General features: G+C 40.1%; 1 protein-coding gene across 1 annotated transcript in view; it reads left to right on the forward strand.

Moving 5' to 3' along the window:
• The window catches only part of LOC134144240 (multiple epidermal growth factor-like domains protein 6), a 196195-nt gene that overhangs the window by 94871 nt on the left and 87624 nt on the right, over positions 1-13700 (forward strand). The window contains exon 5 of the mRNA XM_062583022.1: positions 4823-4945. Within this exon, the coding sequence (XP_062439006.1) occupies positions 4823-4945 (123 nt within the window). The remainder of the gene's footprint in view (positions 1-4822; positions 4946-13700) is intronic.

A 13700-nucleotide genomic window follows, 5' to 3' on the forward strand; every position in this document is an offset into this window, starting at 1 on the left:
GCTGAAAGTATTTGAGTTATGTTTTCAGAGTTGGGAATTTACATATCTAAATTGCCGTTAAAATCACGCTAGTACTGTGCTGGACTAGTGCTTTTGAACAGGTCGGAATAACCCCTCCTTTCCACGGTGGTGAGCTTTGCTCGTGCGGCGTCGCAATAAGAATGTGAATGATTTTTTCAGCTCCGATTCCGCTTCAGTGATTTATTACAAGTCTCGTCAGCTATGGCATGCATTGAAGTCAGCTTCTTACGGTTCAGAGCGCGGGTTAGCCCCGAGGGGTGGTCACTGAGACGGCAGGCTTAGCCGTGCGGCTGGGCTGAAAATAAATAAATAAAGTTGTTGCTCAAGCGTGGCTGATAAATATAGCAACCTTGGAAAAAATGTTGCGAATAGTGGACTGCAGTTACGAGATTCTCTTTGTTACCTTAATATGAGTATGTATTCTTACTAATTTGTGTTAATGCTCGTATAGTACCGTATACCGCTTCGTATTGCGGGGCCGCCGGCTCGGTGGGGAGCGTGGGCGCTGCGTCCCCTCCTGCTTCTAGAGGTGCTGCGCTCAGCGCCGTGCGCAGGAGCTCCAGCCCTCGCCGATTGCTCGGCTTAGAGGTGTGGAGAGGAGACTTCCAGCCCGACAGATTGCTGCTTCTCAGCAGCAGATTGACCATTTTTTCCTTTCCTCCTCCTTTTTTTTCTTAATCTGCTTGCTAGGTTTGAGAGTTAGTACTAGTGCAGGTCGCTCTTGTTAAAGGTAAGATTGGAATCATCGGTGGAAGACATTCAGTCCAATGTCTGCTTTTATATTAAAATTTCACTTGTAGGAAGTCTGAAATCGCCTAATCTTGCATAAAATCTCAATAAAGAGATTCTTTTTTGCCGAGGGCCGGAGGTGTTCGCTGCCTCGCTCGGCTACGTGGTACGTTCAAACAGGGGGCGAGTAGCGTTAAACAGGAATGCAGAAGGGGATGGGATCGGTCTTCGTTCGTCGTATGGCTCCCGGGCGTGTTTAACTGAGCAGAGGGGATCCACGTAATGAAAAAAAGACGTGCTCCCCCACTCTGAAGGTATAAAGTGTTTGATGAGGTTTTAGGTAAACGAATACCTTTTTTGTGCGCGATGCAGCCCTGCAGAGCCGTAAGCGGAGGGGACGTAGGGCGGACCGACACGTGCCTACAATCCACGTTTTTGAGTACTAGCAGATTGTAAATACGCTGTTTTCTTCCACGTGTATAATATACAGATCATGTGTAAAGCTAATCTAGAAACCACCATTGATGAAGAAGGGTTTTTCTGCTAGCTGAAAGAATCTTTTTTCAAGACTTGATACGGCGCGCTTGAAAGCTCACGTGGAGCATGTCCCGTGGATAATGTTTCTGTGTTGCGACACTGGCTCTATAAATAAACGTGAAATACTGCTGTAGCAAAAATCACATTTTTTTGAAGCGCCTACAGCATGTCATTACAGATGGATTGGTGGTCTTGATAACATTGAACTTTTGTCAGGCCTAACCTGGCAGACTTGTTACATGTCAGAAATTTTCTGTCATTTTTCTTGCTATCCAAGAGGCAAATTTATTTGCAACCTTGAATGACATTGAATATGGAAAGCAGGCTGAAATTCATCGCTTGGCAGAATTGTTTTTGTTGGTCTTTTTTTTTTTTTATTATTATAATAGCAAATCTGTAATCAGATTTAAAATTCTGAATACTTTGTGTGTTTTAAGAGCATAGAACAGGTGATTGCAGGTTATAAGTGCTAGATGGATTGTGTTTGTACACATGTAAAAAAACTCATTTTTGGTTCACATTCCAGTCATTTATTTTTGTGCTCCTTTGACTGAGGTAACTTCTGACCTTTATTACTGTAATTTAGAAAACAAATTTTCATGGTAGAGACAATGAAGAAACCTTTCCACAGGGACTGATAGTACAGTTAAGGATGCAGGTGCTTAGGGAGTAAATTTGCCTATCACTAAGGTTAGAACTATTGCAGTTTGTACTTAATGAGTGTATGTCTTCAGATGCTGTGTGATTGGGATAAGACTATCCAAAAGCTTATTTTGCTTTCTTACATGAAGTTAGTTATCATTTAATCTGCAAGTCCTGATGATCAGTTTTAAATGAAATATTTGTTTTAATGAGAAGTATGGATGAAAAGTCAAGTTTTCGGCATGTAATAGAATAAGCAGTGGATTTCTGCTCTAAAGGAAAGCAAAAAGCCTAGGATGAAAGCATATATTAAGGCAGAAACAAGGAAATCCTGGACAAGCATAAGAAGTAAGAGAGAGATATGGAGGAAGAAGTTAATAGTCATGTAGCACAAATGCTTTTATTGTAGTGTAACGTATACAGAGGCCACAGCTTTTTATTCTGAGCAAGAAATGAAGGGATTTCTGATTGCTAATATAAACACACCACAATCGAAAGCAAAAACTTGATATACGTTAGTATGCACTAGCACTATAGACTTTGAAATATATTATACACCAGTGAAATCAAGAGCATAATGATTAGCTTCTTAGATAGAAGCACTTTCTTTTAATGTTTTGGTTCAAAGTACACAGACTGGTGTTAATAAATTGGGTCACATCATCCAGTCAATATTTTATGCTAGGAGGTCAAATAGTGTTGTATGTGCTAAACATGGTCTTAAAAAAAAAAAAAAAAAAAAAAGTTATCCAATAATTTTGTTTCCAAAAAAAGTGATTTTATTTGTTGTCAGTACTGGAAGTATCAATAGAAGTTGAAGCTGTGGAGCAAGGTTGTTGTTGCGGGGCTCGTTGCAGGCACATCAGATGTCTGCTGGTTAGAGGCAGTAAATCACTTGGAGCAGGGCTGTTTTGTCGACCTGTGTGTGATACCCGACTCTGCAGTGTCGCCTCCTCCTGCCTTGGGGACTATGACGAAAATCTGTCGCTGGTCACAGGTTCGCCCAGCCTCTCCTGAGACGGGGACAAGTGTCTGTCTGTGCTTCTGCTGGTGCTTTGGGGTGTGCGTGGGTGTGTTCTTGTCAGAAAAGTTTCTGTCCAAATGGTGTTCCCCTGAAATCAAGAGAAAAGTCTTGGTGACTTCCTGGAAGTTAGGATATGGTTTAGCGTATAGCTTTGAGATAATTATTTTTTCTTTATAACTTATCCATGTTTTTTTCAGTAATACTGAGGACAAAGAAAGTTTTATTGTGTGGGATATGACACTGAATTTAGAGCTGCAGAGAAATGAAATGACGGTAGTAGGGAGTTTGCACCTCTTCTGCTTCACTTTGGCAAATGTTGACATTTCGTACTTTTTCCTTTTAGCCTTTTAATAGTGGTTATTAACCACTCCCCCCACTGCAGTTTCTCTAATCTTTGTTTTTTAGCCAGAATTGTTAATTAACTAGCGAAACTGAGCTCAAGCTTATCAACAAACTAACAAACGTAGATAAATCTTAGTCTCTGATGGCTAAGGATGGCTGTTGAAGGGTTCTCATTTTTCTTGTATATATGAGATTTTTTTTTTTTGATTGGTCTTTACTGCACTTTTTGACTAGCATCTCATTAGGCACTTTACAAAAAGGCATACTCCTGCCTTGGAAATGCAGAATGCTTCTTAGGTGGAGCTATTGACTGTGGTTCTAGTTATACTTCAGCTTTTACTGCTTTTCTTCTCCCTCTTCTCTAACCTGAATGGAATATGTGATTTGTACCCGTGCTAAAGGCACTGTAGGTGCCAGAGCTGTCACCTATGCCCCGGTGCCAGCTTTGGAGCGTGCGTTATTTCTCCTTAGCCCTGGCTTTCTGCGGAACCTCATGCTGAGTAGCACCACTGTGCCAACAAGCTCCTTCAAGACTTTTGTCAGCAAATCAAGATAAATACCCACAATCCATTATTCTTATGCAGATTCACTGTTGTAAGTCCTTACCCCAAATTGAATGACTTATGCATCTCCATGACAATATTAACACTTCAGAGAGAGCAATACAAGCAAGAAAGCATGGTACAAGATTTCTGAAATGCATTGAATCAATACAGCAAATACCTGCTGGTTTGGTGTGGGCTTTTATTTTTATTTTTATTTTTTTAAGTTTACTATTCCATTTGACAAATTTTCTGCTTTGGAAGTACTCTCATACCATCTGTTGTCTGTGATCCCATTCAACAGAACAGTACTGACCTGAAGATTGCTGTCATACTACAGAAATTCTCATGCAGAATAGCATGAAAGCTGATCTTCACTAGATTTTTCTCAATGATTGACTAGTCATTTATTTATATATTTATTTGTATAGTTCTTTACTATCCTTCATTTATAATGTGTAAAGATCCATTTTTTCCTATCCAAAACCTTGCAGGAAAGCACAAATTTGAACTCGTAAGTATATAAATTGTGTGGATATTGGCGCACACATCCTAAGGAAAAGCAGGCTTTCATGAATTTTAGATGCTACCATTTTCTAGCTGTTTTTCATCTCTATCATGACTGCTAGAAGCAAGCTAATTGGCAAGTGAGCTGCTAGAATTAGCAATGTAATAATTGTTCCTGACCTGCTTCAGCACAAAGTTAGCATGTTTGGTATAGCCTGCTCCAAAACATGGGTGGACTAATGCAGCTTGTTTTGGACAGAAGTGGAAAAATTGCACAATTGTGTCTAGTTGAGTCGTGGGGAATAGTAACATAGATAAGAGTCAGTTCTGCAGTCACTGCCTGTATAGAGCCTTAGTTTTATTTATCGGCATCTTTTCTACTCTGTAAGATCAAAATTGTACATGGTTGTTATTAAATAAACAGAAAATCTGGTCAGTGCTTGCTCCTTATTGACTGCCTGATGCTTTCTCCCAACAGATGTGAACGAGTGCGCTGCTGAGAATGGTGGCTGTCACGACCAGTGCTGTAATACTATTGGCAGCTACTACTGCAAATGCCCACCTGGCCAGAAACTGGAGGAAGATGGAAAATCATGTGGAGGTAAATTTTTTTCTTTACTGTGTCTCATTGCTATTAGGAAATCAGAGAACACACTGGAAAGGGAAATACTACCTTTTATCTAGAACGAGCTGAAGAGCATATGCTCAGAGTTGTCAAGAGTATAGATCTTCTTATGTCTGGATCATGAAGATGTAACTCTAAGAGCACTTCAAAGTGTTTTTATTGGAAAATTGTATCACTTAGCCTGGATTTGGTTGTGCCATGTTCTGATTATGGAACTCCCATCTTCAGTTTAAAAGCCTGAAAAAAGTATGTATATTTGCAAGCATTTAATCTGTCTCTTAAAACAAAACTGTTCTTATCAGAAAATACACATACATTTTTGCATTTCAGTCACAATTCCGCAGCTAGAGATTAACCAAATAAAAAGGGATTTAAAATCACATGCTCTGTAAACCCATTTGCCTTCTTCCTAGGGGAAATCTAAGTCTCATTATGGGGTAATATTTGTTCTTACACAAAAGCTCAGGTTCAGGACTGACCTTGTGTAAAAACTAAAGCATCACATAAGCTTATGTTGGAACAATTAAGTGATTTATGAAGTGAGTTTTCTAAAGGACAATCTGATAAATGTAGAGCAGGTGTAAACAAGCTTGTCTGTTGATCTGCAGTCACTATGGTTTTGCATCATGAGATGCAAAGTGTAGATGAGATCAGGTGTAAAGATGTAACCAAGGTATACTGTATTACAGGTCAAAGTAGTTCCTATTCCTTCTTGAATGCTCTTCCTTACACTTGTAATAAATGTTCTCTGCTATGTGATCTTCTGGGCACTGGCTGTGTGCCTAGATTGCACCCTCAATCGTATTTCATTACTGTAGTAAGTATATGGTTGAAGTTTTCTGATTCTCTTAAGATAAAAGGTGTTAGATACATTTTTATTAAATGTATTATCATCTTTTCACAAGAAGCCATCTTCTTTGGTTTTTCCTGTTGCATAGTATCTCATAAATTCCTTTCTGCCAGGATTTCATTATACCATTGTCCTTTAACTCCTTTTTTAAGGTTTGATACAAAACAATGCATTTCTTAGATGTGATTATGTTCTTTATCCTAACTTTATGATTTGTTCAGCTACATTCTTTATTCACTAGAAGATTGTAGAATTATTTTCCACAGCAAGCTCTTATTTGTTATCCAGCTTGACAATGTAAATAAGATCTAGATGGTTATTTTATTTTGATTGAAGCTTTTCATTATGTTTCTTTGTGCTTTCATTTTGGCCTTTTGAGAACTGAAGCCAGAAATGCTGTGTGTGATTCACAGATTCCTGCTACTTCACCTCATTCTTCTGTTACCTCTTTTGGTGACTGTTAGTAATATGCCTGTGAATGAGTTGATAGGACTGTACGTTGATGAATATATGATGAATGTATGATAATGTTTTCGGATTTGCTTACAAGTTTTTTCAAAAACTTCAATTTCTGAAGCCAGGATCCTGCTAATCTTAATTCAAAATTGTTTAGCCTGAGTACCGTTTCTGTAAAAATAGTTGTGCTGGTGAGTTATTTAAATTAGTGTTTCTTCTGCTCAGTTCTGCTATTCTTAAAATATACTTTAAATTCATTATTTTGACATTCCTTAAAAACCCAAACAGAGCTTAAGAAATTGATTCTTATATCATGTATTATCCAGCCAAGAATTACAGAAGAACATATACTTGAAACCACTGTTTGAAACCTTCTCACAGAAACGGAAGTGCGGAAAGAACTGGTTGCCATTCAAGTCATAAAATACTGTAAAAGTAGCAGTGACACTAATTATGAGTGAACCTTAGTGAAGTCGATAATGACAATGAGTATATGGCTACATGGACTTGCGCAAAAGACCTTCAACTTCTAATCATTAAATTGTGACTTAGTGCTTGACCACTATTTGAGGGAAGAGTACACGTGTGACCTGGTATTTTATTGTTGCCCTTCGCGATAGTTCTGTGTTGCTCAAAGGTGCCATTTTGCAGATGAGGGTAAAACACGATCGTTGAGGTTACCCTGGCGCTTTGGAAGAGTAAGGCTTATAGTTGTTCTGAGTAGCTGCATTCTTTCTTTCCTTATAGCTTCAATCTGCTTTGTATTACATTTTAGTGTAAAGCATAGTCTAAAATAGCTGGGTACTATTGTTCTGCTTCTATTATCCATCTCACGGTTGGGCTTTATTTCACCAGTGATGGAAAAGATCAATTGCTGCACAGTTTTTTATAAGCCAGGATACAAATAAGGCATAACATTATAAAACCACCGTAGAAGTAGTGCAGAATTTTATTCAGTAGATAGTTATTAGTGCAAAGCTTGATGTTGTTTTTCAGAAACAAAATAGAATATCCTTCTGACAAAAAGGAAAGCTGTTGTCAGAAATAACCATATATTTCTTTAAAATTGTTGTTAGTCATTCAGAGCTCTTCAGCACTGAGGAGCAGAAAGCAGATAAAAATTCACGAATCCAGCTGTATGATGAAATACATGACTGACTTTGTCAATAACAGCAGTTCTTTCTGTGAGCAGTTCTAGGATCTCCAAGGGCCTTATCTCACACTGGACAATGAAGGACTTGAAGATGCTCAGGCTCTCTAACTTCTGTGGCATCAAAGGTGTCTGCAAGGCACGGGGGGCTACATGAATGCAAGCAAGACAACAGCAAAAGATAGGCAATATACGCTTAAAAAAAGTTACAGCAATCAGCATTAACTAAGCATCTGCTTCCTGCCATGGTTTGGTTGTTGGCTAAGAGAGCCATAGGGACAAGGGATTGAACGGAACAGCTGCAGGCCCTGTAGCCCTTCTTAGTCCTGGAAGGATCTTCTCTAACCAACTGTTTTTTGCTCTTGTGGCAGGATATATCATTCAGAATTATATGTTGTGATATCTTACTTCACTATCTTACTTCTCTGCAAGGAGCGATACTAATGTCAAGAAGCAAGTTGTAGTAAGGTGAAGACGCGTGCATCTGTATAGAAATGCCAGAGGGCTGAATTGATTAGCCTTTCAAAACTAATTATCTACTTGTTGTTCTGCAGCTTTTTATCTCCCATGTCCATGGGCAGACCTACTTAGGTTTTCTTATCTGACAGAAGTTTTTTTTCAAATAGACATAGTTGAATTTTAACTTAAAACTCATGCTTACTTCTCACTCTTCATGTTTCCTAACAAAAAAAACCCTCTGATTTCAATGGGAAATGAGATTTAATCACTGCACAAATAATGCAACAAATTAATATTTGACGTGTATTATGATATGACTGTCGTATGCATCCATAGAATCATAGAATCAGTAAGGTTGGAAGGGACCTCTGGAGATCATCTAGTCCAACCTCCCTGCTCAGCAGGGTCACCCAGAGCATGTTAGACAGGGTTGCATCCAGGCGGGCCTCAAGTATCTCCAGAGAAGGAGACTCCACAACCTCTCTGGACAACCTGTGCCAGTGCTCCGTCTCTCTCACAGGGAAGAAATTCCCCCTCACGGTCAGGCAGAACTTCCTGTGCTTCAGTTTGTGCCCATTGCCTCTTGTCCTGTCACACGGGACAACTGAAAAGAGTTTGTCCCCATCCCCTTGACTCCCTCCCTTCAGGTACTTGTACACATTGATCAGATCCCCCCTCAGTCTTCTCTTCCCCAGGCTGAAGAGGCCCAGCTCCCGCAGCCATTCCTCACAGGGCAGGTGCTCCAGCCCTCTGATCATCTTCATAGCCCTACGCTGGACTCTCTCCAGTAGCTCCATGTCCCTCTTGTCCTGGGGAGCCCAGAACTGGACACAGGACTCGAGATGAGGCCTCCCCAGGGCTGAGGAGAGGGGCAGGATCACCTCCCTCCACCTGCTGGCAACACTCTTCCTAATGCACCCCAGGAGACCATTGGCCTTCTTGGCCACAAGGGCAAGACTGTCCTATAGGTCCTGGGTCCTCCTTCTTGCCCTTCTTGAAGACTGGAGTGACATTGGCTTTTTTTCCAGTCCTCAGGCACCTCTCCCGTTCTCCAGGACCTTTCAAAGATGATGGAGAGCGGCCTGGCAACAACATCCCCCAGCTTCCTCAGTACCCGTGGGTGCATCCCATCCAGGCCCATAGATTTGTGGATGTCAAGCTTGCCCAGAAGGTCTCTAATCCTATCCTCCTCAACCAAAAGAAAGTCTTCCCTTCTCCAGACTTTCTCCAGGCTCTGGGATTCCTGGGGGCTGCCCTTAGCAGTGCAGACTGAAGCAAAGAAGGCATGCAGTAATTCTGCCTTCTCTACATCCCTTGTCACCAGGGCCCCCGCCCCATTCAGTAGCGGGCCCACATTTTCCCTAGTCCTCCTCGGAGTACAGAATTTTGGGGAGCAGTTTTGTTAACATCAGGGGCTGAATTTGCTCGAGAAAGCTGTAACGTGGTCTGAGCAAGGGAGGAGAACTGCGTGTGCATGTGCGTGTGCGTAGGTGTGAAGAAGCCCGGAGACTTGTGCCTCTATCTGTAGAATCTGCAGTATTCATTTAATAAAGGCTTTGTGACTTAGAAATGCTAGATGTGTTTCATGCTTTTGTCTCTGGTCTGCCAGGTAACTGAGGCGAATGGAACCTCTTTATGCCATAGCCCCTTATTTATTAGGCAGAGGTAACACTGACTTCTTACGTGATACAACATGAAATCTATAGATATTCTCATTTTGTATTTTATGTTAATGCGAAACAGTTCTACCTGAACTTTATAAAAAGGAAAAATGATGTTTTCCAAACTTACATACAGTTTTAAAACTCAGTTACCAATTCAAGTCCAGATTTGTAAAGCATGCTGAATCTAGGGCTACAAAACCATGTTTTTACACTTGAATAAGCTACAGAAGTCCAATAAGAAAGGCCATGACCTTATATTAACCTTGTTTGGTAGACAGTCATTTCTTATTTTTATTATTGTGTCCTCATCTGTCTAGGCAACTGGAAGAAGTTAGAGACAAATGAAGTCATATGATTAACCATTGATGAAAAGAAGCTTTTATTTTACTGATTAGAGTAATATTTGGCTCACTGTAACCTGATCCACAGGCATCCCTGGGGATTTTAGTCAAACTTCTGAGTCTTGGCAGCTTTCCTGACCTTTGCCAGCTAGACTTTTGGAACGGCTGAGTCCTGAGACAGTGTGTGAATTTGCAAGGCCCCCACTGTTTACCCAAGTAATATAATAGTCGTTGGAGTCAGCAATTTATCTTGATTTCATGTCTAATGGAAACTCTCTAAACACTGTTTCCAAAGAAGAGTTAATAGCTTGACTAAAAGAAATACTGAAGGCTTTGTCTAAGAGAAAGAAAGTGTTTATTAAAATGACCTCAACATTCATTTAGTCTGTAAGATTGGAGGCTTTGGTCATAATTTGTTCTTTTGAAAACCTGTATTTTTGCCAGAGAGGGTGAACACACTAACTCTACGCTGTGGACTGTTTTCCTTATCCATCAAATCAATGCACCCAGCTTCTGCTGTGCACCGTGAAAAACTGAAGGACCTAATAGTGTGCACCTCTAAGGAAATGCCAAGGAGCAAAGTGAGATAATACCAGAAGCTGAAGTTATTGTAAAGACTACTTTTTTAATAGAAGAAACAGGTCTGTTGGAGTTAAGATACTTTTGCAGTAGTTCTTGTTTTAGAAATTTACATTTGATTCATAACATGACGTAACACAAATTTACTCTCAGGTATTTTCAGGAACATTTCAATAGAAAAAGAACAAGGAAAATAAACACCATCTTACAGGAAGCAAAGTAGACTGGTTCTGATCACACAAACAAGTTTCACTCAACATAAACTCCCAACTTACAGTAATGCAGTGAAAGCATACCCATATGAGGTAAAGCCCCCCAACCACCTTTATCTTTCTCTACTTCAAAAACTCATCTTAAGATATGGAAATTAAGACACGGAAGTAAAACTGTTTGCAGGAATTGTAGCACAATTATTTGTAGCTTAATCACTGCCCATGTAATTTCCACCTCAGCAAAGAATTAGCACGACAGGCATCTGCATCCTGTGACGTTATCAGAAGGATAAGGACAGTCTTGATAACTATGAAAGATATTTTAATTGTTTTCTTTCAATAACTCAAGAGGGAAGAGCAAAAGAATAGGTAATGAAAAAAAAGGAATAGAAAAGAGGGAAAAAGTAATTTCTGGTATTCCCAACCGTGTCTGTAAGTGCATGGGATTTCAAAATAGATTCTTATAGGTGAGTCAGGAAGCATTTAAATTGCAAAATACAAAAAAAACAGTGACGCATTCTGACAAAAACTGAAGAATAAACAGTCTCTATCAGTTTGTCCTTCTGGAATACTGGTAGATGTATGATCACTTGGAGTAAATTTAACAAATAGGAACGGCTGCTTTTACTTTTATTTATTGCTCGTTTATGATTGTTCCTAATTGTCAAGTCAATATCCTTAGCCATAAATAAAAAGCAGAATTATCGCTTCTGATTTTTGATCCCAGGAAGTACAAATCATGGATTCACATATTCTTTTCATAAAAGGAACAATATTAACTAAGACTAAGGTTTAATTGTGCATTGTAAAGATTATTTAGCATTATGCAGGAAAACATTCATGATTTTCCGGAGACTATCGAATTTAGGCGTCAGAACTGCGTATTGTTTGTGCATGACTGCAGAGAAGATCTGGGCAGAGACTACCGTAAGACTTTCATAGCTATGTTTGCAAACTTTATTGGGAATTTAACTTAAAATTTTATTTCTGCTCCTCAGTAGTTCTTTAGGAAATTCCTGGCTCTCTTCATAAGCATTTGTCTCTGTTTTTTCAGAAGAAAGGAATGCTGGAGGTCACCCAGCTAACCTCTCTTATGCAGTCCTAGACTGTGTTAAGAGCCAGCTGGGATCAATAGAGGCAAGTGGCTGCTGCACTCTCGTAGTCACATCGTGTCATCTTTCTGTGTTTGGCTCTTTGTGAGAGTATTACAGCAAAAAAAAATCACAAAAAGTGAGTAGTAAAAATTACAACCGATGCATAGTAAAGGTGAAATTAACTGTAGCTTATTGAACTCTTTTAATTAATTAGTTGAATCCCGGTGAGCGGCAAGCCCACAGCAGGGAGAAACCCGAGCTGAATCTGGAGTGCTGATTTAAGCCCTGCGGCGCCTGTCGGAAGGTAGGGAGGGCGGCGGGTGCCCTCGGTGAGCCCCCTCTCGTTTTGCACGGCGTCCCAAGCCTAATCCACGCGGTTACATGCTGAGGACGCACGAACCCTTTCAGTCCTATTAAAAGGTATCATACGCTAAACTCAAGAAAATCACAGTCATTTCTGATCTGACCTGTTTTCCTGCAGTCAGTGAAGGAAGGTGGGGGACAGATCTACTCAATGCACGGAGGGCGGTTAAGGAAAGCGGGGTGCTAGCCTATTTTTGGAGCGATAATGTGGCAGTCTCAGTCGAGAAGAGCATCTGATGCTCTGAACTCATTGAGGTAATTGTAATGATTTAATTTTGGATTTTAATTGCACTTGTTTAGGTTTTCTCTGAATCACGCTTGACAGTTGCTGAATTCACCCTTTTCTCTCTCATATGTTTAGCAAAGTTGGCTGGAACTAAACCATGTAATTCCTCACATACGATACCCCTCAGGGTAGATGAACTAACAGTTATGACAGCTTCCTCCAAAGTGAATATAGCCATTGATGAGTGATTTCATTTTTCCTGTATGCATTTTTTTGATTGATTGGAACTGAGGATAACACATACAGCCAGGGTTTTCAATCACTTTTTTCAAGCAGGAGTTTTGTGCAGACCAATTAGTTAGAAATGGCGGGTGTCAGGGACAGTGTCCTAATCAGAGGCTCCAAAGCAGCAGCAACATTAAGGGAGTTTAAGGGAGATTACCTGTATTTGCAGCATGGGATCTGGACTGTCAGACTGGAACCATTTATCACTCAAGAAGAAAACAGTGATTGGTTCAAGGTACTGCGCTTTTTCCATTTTTAAATCTAGATTTTCATTTTCCTCTTAGAACGTTTAATTCACCTGTAGCATTTTAAGAGCAGCCTCTTGCATACGCAAAACATGTAACTGTCAGTTTAATGTTTCAAATTACATAAGGGTTGCGTTGAGACTTCAGTTTAGTATGGCATATCAATATGCAATACGTTTTCCTACAACATACCTTCTGCTGTGTTCCAGCGCAGTGTGATATTTAAAAAAGCATGTTATTCATAAACCTCAGAAAAAACTGGCAGCCCATTCTGCTTTTCAGTTATCAGATGAATTATTGATCACTTAATCTGACATGGGCTGAAAGCAAAATTGTTTGTAGATCCCACGTGCCTCCCAGGTAGCAAAAAAAAAATGAAGAGTCCCATCTCTATAGGCTCTCCTGCTCAAGTCCATATGGTGCTCGAAAGCTCACTGTGCGTCAGACCCGATTATAGATTCGTCACGTGTGTGACTGCCGCGTGGCTTCCGAGTCTGTCCTCCAGGCTCTGAAAAGCCCCACATGGACTCGACCAGCTGGAAGGAAATACAAAGTGGGAACTGAAACTTGTATTATCTTTGGAAAGGAGTGATTGTGTAAAGTGGAGGGGGAGTGACAGTCGTTCCCTTCAAAACTTCTCTGGGTGAGAGTCCAATTTCTGCAATTGTGAATTTGTGCAGGAAGTTTGGCGTGATCAAACGTGCTGGCATGAAAACTTTTCTTTGTCCAAACTGCTTGATGTATAAAGCTTTATAGATCAGCCTGTGGCGATGAAAATGTTTAAGATTTGGAAATATTATAATACTT

This window comes from Rhea pennata, chromosome 9, assembly GCF_028389875.1.
Source record: "Rhea pennata isolate bPtePen1 chromosome 9, bPtePen1.pri, whole genome shotgun sequence".
Lineage (NCBI taxonomy): Eukaryota > Metazoa > Chordata > Aves > Rheiformes > Rheidae > Rhea > Rhea pennata.